We start from the raw sequence: 13,825 nt of genomic DNA on the forward strand, positions 1-13,825 counted from the left end.
CACTAGATAAATTACTGTTCGTTCCTACATCAATTAGTTAATGAAAGGCCATCTTTTGCTTAACCATCGACTTACCTATGTCGTCTTCTTCCGCTTCCGAATCAAGGAATGTGTTGCAGTGAGTTGACATTGCCGTGGCTGTCCTTCTCGATATGCTGTCTATATATACCAATTTCGTTTGCAAAGATGTTTTGGATGAGTAAAAAAAGCTCAGGTAGTAAGGAAAGGTGGAGTGATGGAAGCCTTGAAGTTCTACTATACTACAATCATTACTTTACTAGACATATATACTGAAGCCGAACTGTATGTACGGCCAAAATGAAAGCGCAGTGTCATCAATCGTTCAGCTTCTTGCTCTTTTCGCTTTTTAGCCGCTTACATTGTAGAAAGATTGATACTGTAGCCATCAAGAACATGAAGCGGTGATTCACTCGGGACTGTAACCCTGTTTCAGAAGAGACGGATCCTACATTTGCACCGGGTGCCCTTTGCATAGATACTGGATTGCAAGATGCACAAGCTACAGTAGGGTAGATGTACACCTCAGGATGGGGAGGAAGCGCTTTTTGTAGCCGACTCACATGCAGCTTGTTCCCAACTGCATTCGGATTATGGACACCGGGCTGTATGAACGCGCGTTAATGGCGTACAGGACGACAAGATCCATATATTATAATAGGCTAGATATAGACCCCAGAATAGGTAGAGGCGTTGATGACGCCGCCACTCCATATTGGCGAACAGCAGCAGACCCGTGGAGAGTGGAGATCATACAGACACCAACACACTCACATGACAAGTCACTTGCTCTCTTGATGCTGCTTCACTGTGCTTACAACATATATTGTACAATGCACACGGTCGTACGTACTGTATCATAGAGACTATAAGCGCTCTGTAGTCTCTCCCCATACCTTAAATACTTTGTTTCCGTTCTTTTATCTTCTTTCGTAGCCCCTCCCTCTTCCTCCTTGGTGGGTCGATCATTGCAGGCCTTCTGCAGCGGCCGTGCTGATTATTTATGAAGTTATTCTAAACGAAGTTGCCTTGACTGGTTCTAATGTCGTCTTAATCGGTCAGTTGTGGGCACCGATAAACATGGCAGATGCAGTTTTCCACCACCGGTAGCGCTTATTCATAGCTACGTACAGGGGGCTTAGGTCAAGGCAGTTCCCACTCTTGCCTCCGTCTACCGCTGGCAATATTTCATTCTTAGCCTTAGACGTTCATGCAAGGGGCCTGCTTAAGTAACGCCGCCGATAAAACACAGTGAGTTTCTTCAAGAGACGCAAGAAAGTCGCTAGATCAAGTCTGGGTGAATTTCGACTATTTTTTGTATTGCCAGCGCCCATAGATGGCCTTTTGAGGTTGCCAAATCTCGAAATGCTACCTCAATAAGTGCCAGTCGCCCAGAGGTGACAAGTGACGGTCGCGAACAGCATCGCCCCTGGCTATTGGCTACGTGGGTGGAGCTGTTCTGCATCAACCAGCCTCGCACACATCCCTGGAGTTAGTCTGATTGCAACACGCTTTCGTGTCCCAATGTACCAACAACCTGTCGTTCATGCTGACGCCTTGTAGGTCTCACTTGGCCGCCGCGTTATACGTTTATGAGATAGCCATTGCACCAGTCCTTGCTATGGTCCCGTCAAGGAGCGAAAGCTGGCTTTGCAGGCCATTCCGCTAAGCCTGCCTGGAAGCGATTGGTTCAGGAGGCAGATCACAACAATTTCTGTGCGTGACAGTCTCCCGACAGCATTTTCGAGCCTATGTAATTGATCTGCTCTGCATCGAGCAGCCCGCTGGCACCCCTGGGTTCAGCCTGATCACAACTGCGCCTCCCTGCCCAACCAGCCAACATCACCTTCAGAAGTGCTAATTCATAGCCGGCGACGATTGTATTTTGAATGGCGGAATTCAAGTTCGAGCAGTCCCCACCCGCCGAAAATAGGTAGGCATAGACGATCCTAGTTCAGTAGCCTAATCTAAGTAAAAACAACAGAAATAAATATCCATACCAGGGCACAATAAAGTCACGGCAGCAGTTAGACAACAGGGTTCTCTGCTGTAGCCTGGCGCGTAACTTAAAATGGTGTAAAAGTCGATACATAAAGCTCGTCTTTCCGTTCAACCCTTCTTTCGTTCTATTCATCTCATGTAAGACTAAAGCTCTTACCTTCACTTCCATTTCAGCGTTACCTTGACAAGTCTCATCCTACCTACCATACAAACACTTCTGCTACCAAATCTCAGAGAACCGATGGAACCCAAATGTAAGATTCCGATGTACGATAAGATATAGCACTCTACTAATATGGCGCTATTTTGTTATCTGCTAATAGTTAGGCGACTTATTGGCTCGCTTGCCGCTTTCACGCTCATTTGCCTGTATTATTTTTCTCCTCAAGCATTCAAAGAGATATTCTGGGAGCTCGTAGTCTCCGCAGGTTGGACTGTAGTAGTCATGCTCCTCGCCTTGTTTGTCTTAATTTTATTGTGTGTTGCCATGTGGGGTCTGTTTTCCGTTTGATTGCATGGCAGGGGGCTTGGGGATGGATGAGTCGCACTTGAGATTTTGGGCTGAGAGGGTCGTGTATTTGGGCATGGTATAATGAAGGGCTTCGTTTGGGCCTATCAGAGTGATTCAGTCCAGGCTTGACAGGAATTTTGGGAGTGGCTGGGGGCCTGAGGTGCTCATGGACTTTCTCCCTGATGCAAACATCTGTGAAGCCCTCCCTAACAGTGCATTTCGATAGCCACATATGTGCTTCCTGCTTGATTGATCTACTGCGAACCCGACGCTTGGTAACGCCAGCTTATCTCGGCAAAATGTGAAATTTGAGTGTCAGAGCCACCACGCCGAGCCTGCCTGGAAGCGATTGGTTTAAGAGGAGGGCCACAATAATGGCAGTGCGTGATAGTCAATTGACAGCGGTATGCAGCACTCGAGACTCTTCCCTGGCCGTCGGTTGTATGGGTTGAGCATCGATCAGCCCCGCACGCATCCTGAAGCCAGCCTGACCCTGATTGTCATTCATCCGAGTATGCAGACTAAGACATATCGCGGCAACCCCACGACCCCTTGTCTTCTTGGTAGAGTCTAGCGAGAGTGACACTCATACACCGTTGAAGCCAAACCCGGCGTCATTGCTTGTCGGGCTCAGTTGCAGTGAGCCTCGAGAAGCTCAGCACTGGCCTGGTGGCCACTGTGGGGCGAAAGGGTAAACAATGTAAGCGGATTGGCTGCTCTTATCTATCCGCTACCCAAGAAGTGCTCTAGAATACACCCCTGCTCAAGCCTGTACACTAATCGCGACGCCAGTGCGGAGATGTACCTGACCCGCAATGTTGGTAGCGGCTGTTATCGTTTCGCAGAGACCCGCCAAGAAGAGTCGTGGCCGACTGCACTGACGTGGGCGTCCACGACAAGGCTGTGACTTGCCAGGGAATTTCGACGGCCAGTTCTCTTGTTCCAGGCTTCTCGTCCCCGCCTCTTTCCAACTGCCAGCACGGCAGAAATGCTCTGAGGTGCAGAGAACGGTTGCGCTCTCGACTTGCGCTTTGCGACATCTCTGATTGTGCGTATACTCTTCCGGTACGATGAAAAGGCTTGCTATACCTGGTGGGTCGAAGAACGGCGTTTCGACTCCCACTTCGGGGCTTCAAAAACTGCCTTACGAAATAATGGCGAACGTCGCCACGAGCCTCAGCATTGAGGAAATATTCGACTTGTCCCTCTCCTGTCGCCACTTTCAGTACCTTATCACTGAAGATAGCTTCGCCAAGCACATAGTTCGTGTAAGCTATTCTCAGCTGGCAGCCAAAACGTTTCGGGCAGCTTACTTCTCATCAAGGCAAAAGCACAATTCTCACTTGAGGCGCAGCAAGCAGAAATTGACGGCTTCTATGCCAGGGCGTTGCGACGATTGGTCAAAAGACGAAGAGCCATCGCAGAAGCTCGTCCCTATGTTGTGGCGATGGTCGGGCTTGCCGACTCCCATATGCTTTCAAATGGAAAGTTGTGTTACATACACGAGGACGTACACGAGGACATGGGACAAAGATGGCTTAGAATTCTGGACCTACACAATCCATCCGGCCGGGAAACAGTAATCAACATCCCCAAGCTCACCGCCGAGGCGATCCCGAGTTTCGAGAACTGCCAAGATTACTCGTTCAACGTTATTTCCAGGGGATCAAGCGTACCACGGAGTGGTGAGGCCCAAGGAGAGCTATTATAAGAACTGACACATAGCACTGACGGCAACCCCAACCTGCCATTTTCGCGCTGGCCACCTTCCCCCTACCGCCCCATACGTCATCTACTGCCTTGTTTGCCTGTCAGCTATACATTGAGAGTTCCCACAGGCTTTCGACACTTACAAGGGAGCGTGGACTAGATGCTGTGAACGCAGGCTCGGCACGCGTGAACCTTGCAATATCGGCACTCAAAGATCCACCAGGAGGGGCCTGAATGGCACAGGTTACAGGTCCATTGGACCAGCGTGCTGTCGGACTTGATCATCTTGAAAGAGTGGGCGCAGTTGTTGGCGACCGCCATAATTCCGTCGCTAGAGATTGACCACGGTCGTTGGGCAGAGAGGAGAGGGTGGGTTGATGAGAAAAAGCGACATGGTCGTCCGGTAGGGTTCCATGGCTTTATAGAGCTCTGCTATGCGCCAGTCTCGCTTGACGGGCTGTGTGCATTTGTTGTTGCTCTCTCTTGTTCCTTTTTACGCCATGCATAATCTGGCTATTAAGCCATACCACAACAAGGTACTCGAGAGACTCTTCCCAGCGGATGGCTGCATGGACTTGAAATTACCCCTCCGTCTCTACTGCAATGTCCCTTTGGCCCATCAGTTGGCGGTCAGAGAGGAGGCCAAGCGAGGGCAGCATCATGGTAAACATGATCATCTCAGGGCATTGGCCCTAGATTGTGGAGGCTGGGAGGCAGAAATTGCCGGATGCACTACGTGTGACGCAACTCGGACCGTTGCAGAATTGCAAGATGGCGTGCGATCTATCGATTGCTGATAGAAGCAGGAATCGCGGCAGGCTAATCAAGCCGCATACGACTTTACGTCTCTCTACTCGATGGAGCGTTCCGATTCGTCGTGGTGCAGCTGATAACGATCGCCTCTGGTAGGCCTAAGTCGTGGCAGTCATTCGAGCTGGATTGAAGGCGGTCAAAAGGCAGGTACGTTACAGGTTCGGTACCGGGCATCGGGACATAATACCGCTTGAGAATAAAAGCATTGCTTGTTTGCGGTACTTGGTGAAAACTACAAGGGGCAGAGCCGAGTGCTGAGCATGAGGTGAGCTCGGAACTGGGTTTCTTACTTCCGTAGATACGCCCATCAGACCATATCTATCGTAGCACCACAGTTGATTTGTCCCATGTTCTAGTCAGGCGTGCGACTGCAAACCCCCGCAGTCTCCACCAATCTAGGGCTCTCAAATACGAGGTACAATTCCACACGTCAACTGGGCAGCCCATGGTTCCTGTGTATCGGCATCTGCTCCAACCCACTGGCTTTTCAGTGGTACACGTCACATAGTTCCTTACTAGAAATACTCAAGCATGAGAAAAAAAAAACCTTAAAGCACTAGTAGCAGGCGTTCTACAGCCTGTAGAAAAAGTGTATATACGAGAAAATTGCCCATAGAATCAAAACAAATACATTTCCACAAGTAGTTGATACCTCATCGATCCCGTCCAATATCGCCAATTTCAAGCGGCTATAGACGGCAGCATTATCTGATTCCTGGCACAATGCTCACAGTTTGGAGTCAAAATCCTCAAAGAAGCCAAGCTCCCGTATCGGACGTGCCCCGGAGCTGGCTACAAGTTGAGACTTGTACTCTCTGACATCCGTGATCAAGTAGGGAACGGTTCCATTGTTGGGTACAGCTTCTGTTTCCTTCTCGGCCGAGGCTGCCTCCTGAGTCTTGGTGCTTGTTCCTTGGGCCTCTAAGTACACCACCAGCTTGGCTCTGTTGGGCGAGGTCGGCAGAATGTGGCTCGAGTAGAAGTCGATCATGTCGGGCTTCGTAAGCTGCTTTACATGAGTTGCATCTTCTTGCGCTAGGTTGAGTAAAAATATCAGTATCAAATCTATGTTTCCGGCGCCCGGGGAATGAGAGCCATACCTGCTTCAAAATCATAGTATTCGTTGGCGATTTGTGCCCAGTGTCTTCCAGTCTCCTGGTCGAGATTCTTCACTTTTTCCAGGCGCTTGACCACCACGGCCCTCTTGTGGCTCTCGAATTCGGTATCGCTCATGTTGCTCAACGCAGTAGCTTGAGCGCTCAGGAACGAATCGATCCGCGACTCCAAGTATTCAGAAGCTCTCTCACTCTGAATAATGAACCGGAAACCATAGGTTGTTGAGCAACCTCGCAGACCACTGAAGACAACATAGCCAAGCTGCTCCTTGGTGCGCAGTTGGTCAAAGGCAGGTTCGTGAATGATTTGGTCAAGCAGCTGTGTCTTTGCTCTCACCATGCGGTCACCCTTACTGCCGATGTGGAGATAGTATTCAATGCAGTGATTGACATTTGCAGGATCCTTGAGCGTCTTCTTATAGAGATAGTTAGCACCGGCGGGGAACATCAAAGACCTCAGAATTGGCAGCTGGTCCTTGGGGAGCACGCGGGGCTTCAGCGTGTTCTCAATCATCGTGGTCAGCTTCAGGGAATCCTCCATATACAGGTTGCCGTGTACGTAGGCTTCGATATGCATCTGAGAGATGAGCTGTTTGTGAAAGGCTCTGGTAGCCTCAACGGTAATGCCAGGGAGCTCCGCCTCGAGTTGGTCAACGACAAAATCATGCTCTGAGGTGAGCCACGAGATATAATCCCCGATTTGTGTAAACGGTTGCTGAAGCTCCCAGTTCTTGTAACCGCGAGACAGCCGTTCTTTGGCAATATCAAAGCGTTCATCACGGATCTCCAGGTTGCGCATGGTTATCAGAACTTGCTCTAGCAAGACTGGGAGTTTGTCATTGTAACCTGACACCTCGACAAAAAGGCCTCGCGAGTCCAAAGTGACGTTGTACTGCAAGCCTGCCAGGTCTGCGTCGTAGGAATACTCCTCTAGAGCATCTCGTACAAGGTCTGTGTACAGCTTCGCCTTAACCGAGTTCTCTGCAGTGGCGAAGATGATAGGGTTCTTGAAGCTGACCACGAGGTTCGCCTTCGGCACCCAGAAGGTGTCGTCTTTTTTGAACCAGGTCCTGGCCACTTTGTCGTTCCGTAGCAAGCGCGGTATCAAGGTCGGCTCCTTGACTTCCTTCTTCTCGACTTCCAGCTTAGTCGGGATAAACTGGTTCTTGTGCGGCAGATGCAATTGAGGCAGACGCGCTTTGGTATCAGCACTGGCGGCCTTTGATATCTCCACGAGAAACTCTTCTGGGATCTTCTCGGCTTTGTACTCGGTCCCATACCATTTCTCCTTTTGATCCCAGTCACCAGGGTAGTCTCTGGAGACCAGAGTCATTCTGAAATTATCCGGCCGGAGACAATCCAGCCCTTTGGCAATGAGGCCCGCATCGAACTTCCGGAGTCGGCTCTGCCCACTAAGTAGCCACTCTCTCGGCAATGGTTTTTGCATAACGGCAGCGATCTTGCTGGTAAACCGGCTGGCTGGTGTCTTCTGCTTGAACTTGAAGTCCACATCGGCCATACCCTTCTGCTCCTCGAAAATCCACTCCTGCGGCGGTGTTTCTCGAAGCAGAGCAACGTATTGGAAGAAAAACAAAAGTCTCTCCTCGCAGGAGGGACATGGAGCCCTGGACAACGGCCATTCGCACCTCTGCCTCTCGCTTGCATTTCCCTGGGAGCCTGCTTGTGCTTCTCAGTTGGTGTTGTCTCTGAAGTGTTCTTAGTATCCTGGAGTGGGACTCTGCGTCGAATAGCGACGACTTTATTTCGACTTTGGCTAGTCTGGGAGTGGCTTCGGGTAGCCCAGGATATGTCGCAGCGCCGGTCGTATATAGCTGCCCACAACGTGCTTCGAGTTCTCGCCTTTGGCGCCAACATGCCAGGCTATTCGGGCCAGGGTATGGCTGACGAGCTTCTGGTACGTATGTAGCTGATATTTAAAGGACTGGGCTAATCTTGCAGATCACACCAATAACATGTGCTACGTACGGCCTGATAAACTACTTGTCTGACTGCGGGCTCGACGTTCGTACGGCCCTTTGTGCCGAGGACTGCCACTTCAGAGTCCGCCATACCCATTAATCTGGTGCCGATCTCGACTGGTTCCTTATGAAGCCAGCTTAGTCGAGGCTATGGCAGACTGTGGCTTGGAACGAGCCATGCTTATTTAGTGTGGAAGCAGGGAAATAGCATTTGGTACTTTGTTGTTCAGATCTGGGCTGGTATGTCTAGCATTCTTGTGCAAGTTATTAAATGGTGTTGACACGCGGCACAGCCATAAAAGCCTGGGCTAGCCTCTTGACGCTGCTGTCGGACGGCAAAGACGACATGTCAAGCGACTGCTTCATAGAGTCCGCAGCATCACTGTCCCCAGAGTCCGCTCTGTCGCGGAAGACGTCTACTCCAGGGTGCTGTTCTCGTTCCGTCGCTTTGGGCTTCGACCACGACAGGGCTTCCTGCGGGTCCCCACTCTGCTCCTTTCCGTGTACAATCGTCCACTCCGCGTTCGAAACTTCAGCCTCCACTCCTGGAGCAGCTCCGCCATCTCCACCAGATTGCTATCAGGTTCGAAGGTCGGCTCCCATTGGACCCTATAGTGAGTCGCACCGTCCACCACTTCTTCTCCGATGATGGTGCCCAGCCACTGATCACACCGTTGCAACACCACATGGCTTTCCAAGACAGAATCACGGTTGGGAAGAACCAAATTGTCCATCTCGTCCCGCCACTTTTGAAGCAGCGTTGTGCTTACTTCCGTTTCAGGCACGAGAGTGGGTTTCCAGCTGATCAAGTAGTACGACTTCTCGCCAATGACTTTCTCGTCCAGGATTTCCTGCGCCTCCCATTCCTCGGGAAGCCGGAGGTCGGTTTCCTGCGTCTCCGACATAGTTGAGCTAGTATCTTGGGAGAATAACGGGCTATGTCTCCTCGTGGGTATTGTTGTGTTCTGTGAACGGCGTGCCATAAAGGATTGCGTTATATCCATGCGGATTTGTGCGCTACGGTGATTTAGTATATATTTCAGAGAATAGATGTGGAGGGGATACCTGAGATATACATATCTACTGGTTATTGCTTATGTAGTCTGGGTGTTCCATGCTCAATGGACTAGAGATTCATGGTGCACTGCATGGTGGGCAATAAGATATGATATCTATGTAATGTCAACAAAACGATATCTGATATGGTGTAGATAGGCATATGGACAGTCTATGCATCGGGCCTGGCTCTTGCTCAGCTCATTGGAAACACCAGAACTAGCTCAGTACGACTGTTCCGTCGCGGTAGTGGGAGCAGGCCCTGATATCCTTCTGGCGCAACACAATTCAAGGCGCATATCTTGTTCCGGCTTGCGCTCGAATTGTTTCTGACACCAACCCAATTCCGTCACAGAACGGCTCCATTAATAAGTACTCATGATCGGGCCAAATTTGGCACGCTATGTGCACATCTAGGCTTGAGTTGGTAAAGACTCCATGTTTCAAGGCGGGTAAGAAGCTGCTCGTGTGCAGAGATAGTGTTCCGAGGAGTGGCAGACAGTTCCTGGCTTCTGGGTCGGGATGCGCCCTATACACAGTCCAGAATGCCAGAACTTGAAGCGACAAATCTACTACACCGGTGAATAGACCTGAGGAAACAGCCACCTTACGGATGAGTTTGAGTGTGACACCATTGCCCCTGGGCCAAGAAGGGTTGAAATTTAGAGTTGTATAAAGGGGCTAAGCAAGGCATAAACCATAGACTGGTACTGCGCGAGCCTTCGTCGTGTATAAAAAGGGAGAGACTCTCTCGGCCTCAAAGGTCCCATCCTCCTGGTTGGAGCTATAAGGATCATATACTTCCAGGCTTGTGGTCAAGTTTAGGATTGGACGGCGACAGTAGCCATGGCAGGCTATAAATATCCATTGAATTCTATACGAACCCGTCGTACCTTGTCTACCCAGGGAACCCAATCGCTCCCATCTACATTTTCTGTTCCGTAAGATGCCTGGTTCGGGCTGCCCCATTGGGACATACCTTGAACTCCTGCCTTCTTCGACTAAAACACGCGATCAACAATTTCTGGTGCTGCGTCCTTGCCTTGGTCCGGCCCATCCAACTCACTCCCAACAACTACAGTAGGTGGCGGATACTGCTTTTCCTAGGTTATTTATTTAGTGTTTAGTGGAATTTAACATATTCGGTGGCCACGTGAGTCGCGGAGGGGGAGGGGGGAGGGGTGCTTACAACGTCGCTTAGTGTTAACGGTGACATGCCCCTTTGAGATACGAAGAGATACTGTTTGCGCCTACGGGGCACTTTGATATAGATGTAAACCTCTGCTCCGTATCGACGCTGAAGCCTTCGACTGCTTTTCACCCATGTCTTCCAGTTTTTGGCTATGTTTTCGTTGCTTCTATCCCTTCTTTTACGCGTGGGCAGCACAGGGCCTGGGTTCTTTCTTGAGACGTTTTCCATTCGTTCCTGAGCAATCATTTACCGTTGGTAGGAGCCGTGCATATGGGGAAGGGAATGCCAAAAACAAAATCATATTGACAGTAAAAAATTCGGGTTGATACTAAACTATAAGCCTTTGTTCTCATTTCTTTTATGGATTTGGTGATTGCTATGTCCCCGACTCACGGTCAACGAGACGGAACCGAAGTCGGCCACAGCGAAAGCTGTCAAATCATCTTACAAACCATTGGTTCTGGTATATATGCTGTGACCTAGCGCAATTTTGTGCGCAGAATGGATTTCACGGTAGACGATAGCGGACCGATATTGCCTCGGGCTCTGGCGATGGAACAGCACATGGGAAACAATTGGAGTTTTGTGGGCATTACGCGAGAACCTGAGGGCTGCGTCCCTTCTGAAGTTACAGGCGCATGAGGTGAAGTGAAATAAAAGTTCTTCTCTGTTGGCAGGCAGAAGGGCGCCATCCGTCGATGAGGGCGCCCCTAGTAAAGCCAATGTGAATGTGAGTCAGGATCTGTATGGAGGCGAAGCGGCTCTGAAGAGCTGTAACGGAACACAGTGCCACTGGTAGTAGCTTTGACCCGAAAACAATGAGGCTTCATCCACCAGCTGTTTTGATCCCGCGTAGTATAGAACCCAAAAGTCCATGGATGGTCCAACTCCATTAGCGTTACTTACTGTACTACTGTAACTACTGCTTTTCCATCTGCACTCTCTTGAGTACCATGTACGGCGTGCCACTGTGAAAGCAGAAATGATGTTGACTGGATGGTACTGAAGGACTGAGCTACTTTCTGCCGGCGCATACACCCTTTTCCCCATTTGTCAATACAGCTTTCCCGATCTGCATAAGATCTGAAGCTCTTGGGCAGCTGAGGTAACGAAGGTCCAGGAATGGGCGTACATGGAATGGCAGAAACTACCTACCCCTTTGGCCCCGATTGCCGGGAGCAACTTTTGCGTCCTTTGGGGTTAAAAGAGCTAAGACCTGCCAACAACCAGAGTGAGTGTAATATGTGCTCCAAAAAGAGAGTAGTATATGTGTCGAATATATATATATAACTATATATATATATATCTAGGTTGTTCAACATCCTTCATTTGCCCTTGAGACATTTGAAGGTTATATAAACTGCTACGCAGATGAGCCAATCAACTACACCATGGGAAATCAAACCACTCCAACAGACCTTCCTTACTACCCTTTGACGGTCCAGTCCAGCGGAACCAATGATAATATCATAATTGGGCTGTTGGTAGGTCTCCTCGTTGGAGTTGCTACCTTAGTTCTGTTAACTGGCGCAATTCTGGCCTCTGTTCTTCTGAAGAAGGCCAAGCGTACAGATGAAACGAATGCATGTCATGGGCAAAATTCCCTTCTTAAAAACAACATTGACGATATGGAGCGTTCAGTCGATCCACATCACCCAAGCCCGTCAAATGTAGTTCATTGGCCGCCGCCACCCGGAATGCACCCAGCGCATCAGGATCATAATTCAGCCGATATCCATGGCGGGCCCAGTGGAGTAACTCGGGAAGCACCAGATGCTGTCAGTCGGCCTACGCCACCATCTAGAAGGGTAGGGCATTATAGACCGAATAATGGTGATTAAGGGTTGCCGGCTCGTTCGTTATTGGGTCAGAATACTATACACCTGCCAATCTAAACCCTTGTAATCGAGAACACGCTGTCGCACCTCCCGGGTTTAGCCCCCTTCCCGATTGGGCATGGCGCTGTCATATACCCCTGTCTCCACCTAAATACATATATAAGACTGCCATCCCGCAAAGTCCCCTCGATGTATACTTGACTTCTTTCTTCTCTTCCTTTGCCACAAGATTTACCACCACGCTCATTATTCCCGTCAATGGCTACAGGTCCGGCCTACCTTTTTCAATCCCATCTGCGTTCCGGCTCAATCGAACTCTACTGTCATCACTGCCTACTTTCCACATTTCACACCAATCTTCATACAAGTCACGCTGAAAATAACATTCTCTTCATCACTACTCTGAGTCTTTTCTAGATATCTGCTACCAGCAAACTCTTCGCAGCCATGGGGGATTCCTCCGTCTCCCAAGGGCTGCTTCCATTCTAACAGCGTTCGCCTACTCGAAGCCATGTTAGCATCGCTACCGCGCTATCGCTTCATTTCGGATGTACGACGTTCCGGGATTTGTCTCTTCCAATCATCCACACATGATGGCGAGACCACGTCAACACTGCAGCCACATTGTCAGCTTTCATTTCAGATGAGGAAGGTCCCATTCTCGTCTCATATCCAGAGACCAACGAAGCTGCCTTGGCCTCGGATGCAGGACGTTTCGCGAATGGTCTCTTCCACTCATCCACGCATGATGGCGAGGCCACGTCAGCACTGCGTCCAACTATGCGGTCTCGGATGAGAGGATATTTTATTATCGTCTTATTTCCAGACAAAGATCACTGTTGCCGCGTCATCACGGCCACGCGGCTGCCTTGGCTTCGGATGTAGGACTTTCCGAGATTCGTCTCTTCCAATCATTCACGCATAACGGCGAGACCACGTCAATATTGCAGCCACATCGTCAGTTTTCATTCCAAACCAGGAAGGTCCCATTCTCGTCTCATCTCTAGAGGGCCCCTAAGCTGCCTTGGCTTCGGACGAACGGCATTCCGCCTTGATCTCGACCAATCATTCACTAGATGTCGGTGGGCTGTGTGTGGTACCGCAGCTGAGCTGCGGTCAATTCGGTTATATTCATGTCTCCGCGCCTATTTATCGGGGGCGATTGGCCGAAACTAGGAGTGGCACATACGACTGACGTCTTTAGCACATGCTTTGCCGGCTCATTGGTCGCCACGCAGCACTCCCAGTCACCGAAGTCAACGTCCGGATGCGTCTGGTGTGGCATAGATTACACGATATCTCAGCAGGCCGCAAGTCCAGAGCTGCAACGGAAGATGGTCAGTAAGAGTTAGGAGAAGACTGCTAAGGATGTGATGCGCTGATTGCTCTGTATATAAATATCTACTGGTCGAGCCAAATTCCTCTTTCCGCAGAATGTCTCTAGCACATCAGACTTCGAGTTTGATATCCCTTCTACACTTCACTTAGAAAGCTACAATCACACTATATTCTTTCACGGGCGGCCATGTCACATCTTCCAACCCCCAGTGTGCCGCTGCCTAAGCCCAGTGTAACTCCCCATGGAGAAAAGC

General features: G+C 50.0%; 4 protein-coding genes across 4 annotated transcripts; 2 read left to right on the forward strand and 2 right to left on the reverse strand.

The window, feature by feature from the left end:
• Positions 1-3,684: 3,684 nt before the first annotated feature.
• On the forward strand, positions 3,685-4,241 carry PG998_015131 (uncharacterized protein; the record flags this gene model as incomplete). The annotated part of the gene is made up of 2 exons (XM_066881947.1): positions 3,685-3,798; positions 3,855-4,241. 2 exons carry the CDS (start codon positions 3,685-3,687, stop codon positions 4,239-4,241), a joined length of 501 nt encoding a protein of 166 aa, XP_066722964.1.
• A 1,539-nt stretch (positions 4,242-5,780) lies between these two features.
• On the reverse strand, positions 5,781-6,044 carry PG998_015132 (uncharacterized protein; the record flags this gene model as incomplete). The annotated part of the gene is made up of 1 exon (XM_066881948.1): positions 5,781-6,044. One exon carries the CDS (start codon positions 6,042-6,044, stop codon positions 5,781-5,783), a length of 264 nt encoding a protein of 87 aa, XP_066722965.1.
• Positions 6,045-6,118: 74 nt separating this feature from the next.
• Positions 6,119-7,687, reverse strand: PG998_015133 (LuxS/MPP-like metallohydrolase; the record flags this gene model as incomplete). Its single annotated transcript, XM_066881949.1, has 1 exon — positions 6,119-7,687. One exon carries the CDS (start codon positions 7,685-7,687, stop codon positions 6,119-6,121), a length of 1,569 nt encoding a protein of 522 aa, XP_066722966.1.
• Positions 7,688-7,882: 195 nt separating this feature from the next.
• Positions 7,883-8,393, forward strand: PG998_015134 (uncharacterized protein). Its single transcript, XM_066881950.1, has 2 exons — positions 7,883-8,083; positions 8,128-8,393. The coding sequence occupies exons 1-2, from the start codon at positions 7,976-7,978 to the stop codon at positions 8,245-8,247; spliced, it is 228 nt and encodes a 75-aa protein (XP_066722967.1). The 5' UTR covers positions 7,883-7,975; the 3' UTR covers positions 8,248-8,393.
• The last annotated feature ends 5,432 nt before the right edge of the window (positions 8,394-13,825 follow it).

Source organism: Apiospora kogelbergensis (assembly GCF_038363985.1).
Source record: "Apiospora kogelbergensis strain CBS 113332 chromosome Unknown utg000020l_segment0_segment0, whole genome shotgun sequence".
NCBI lineage: Eukaryota > Fungi > Ascomycota > Sordariomycetes > Amphisphaeriales > Apiosporaceae > Apiospora > Apiospora kogelbergensis.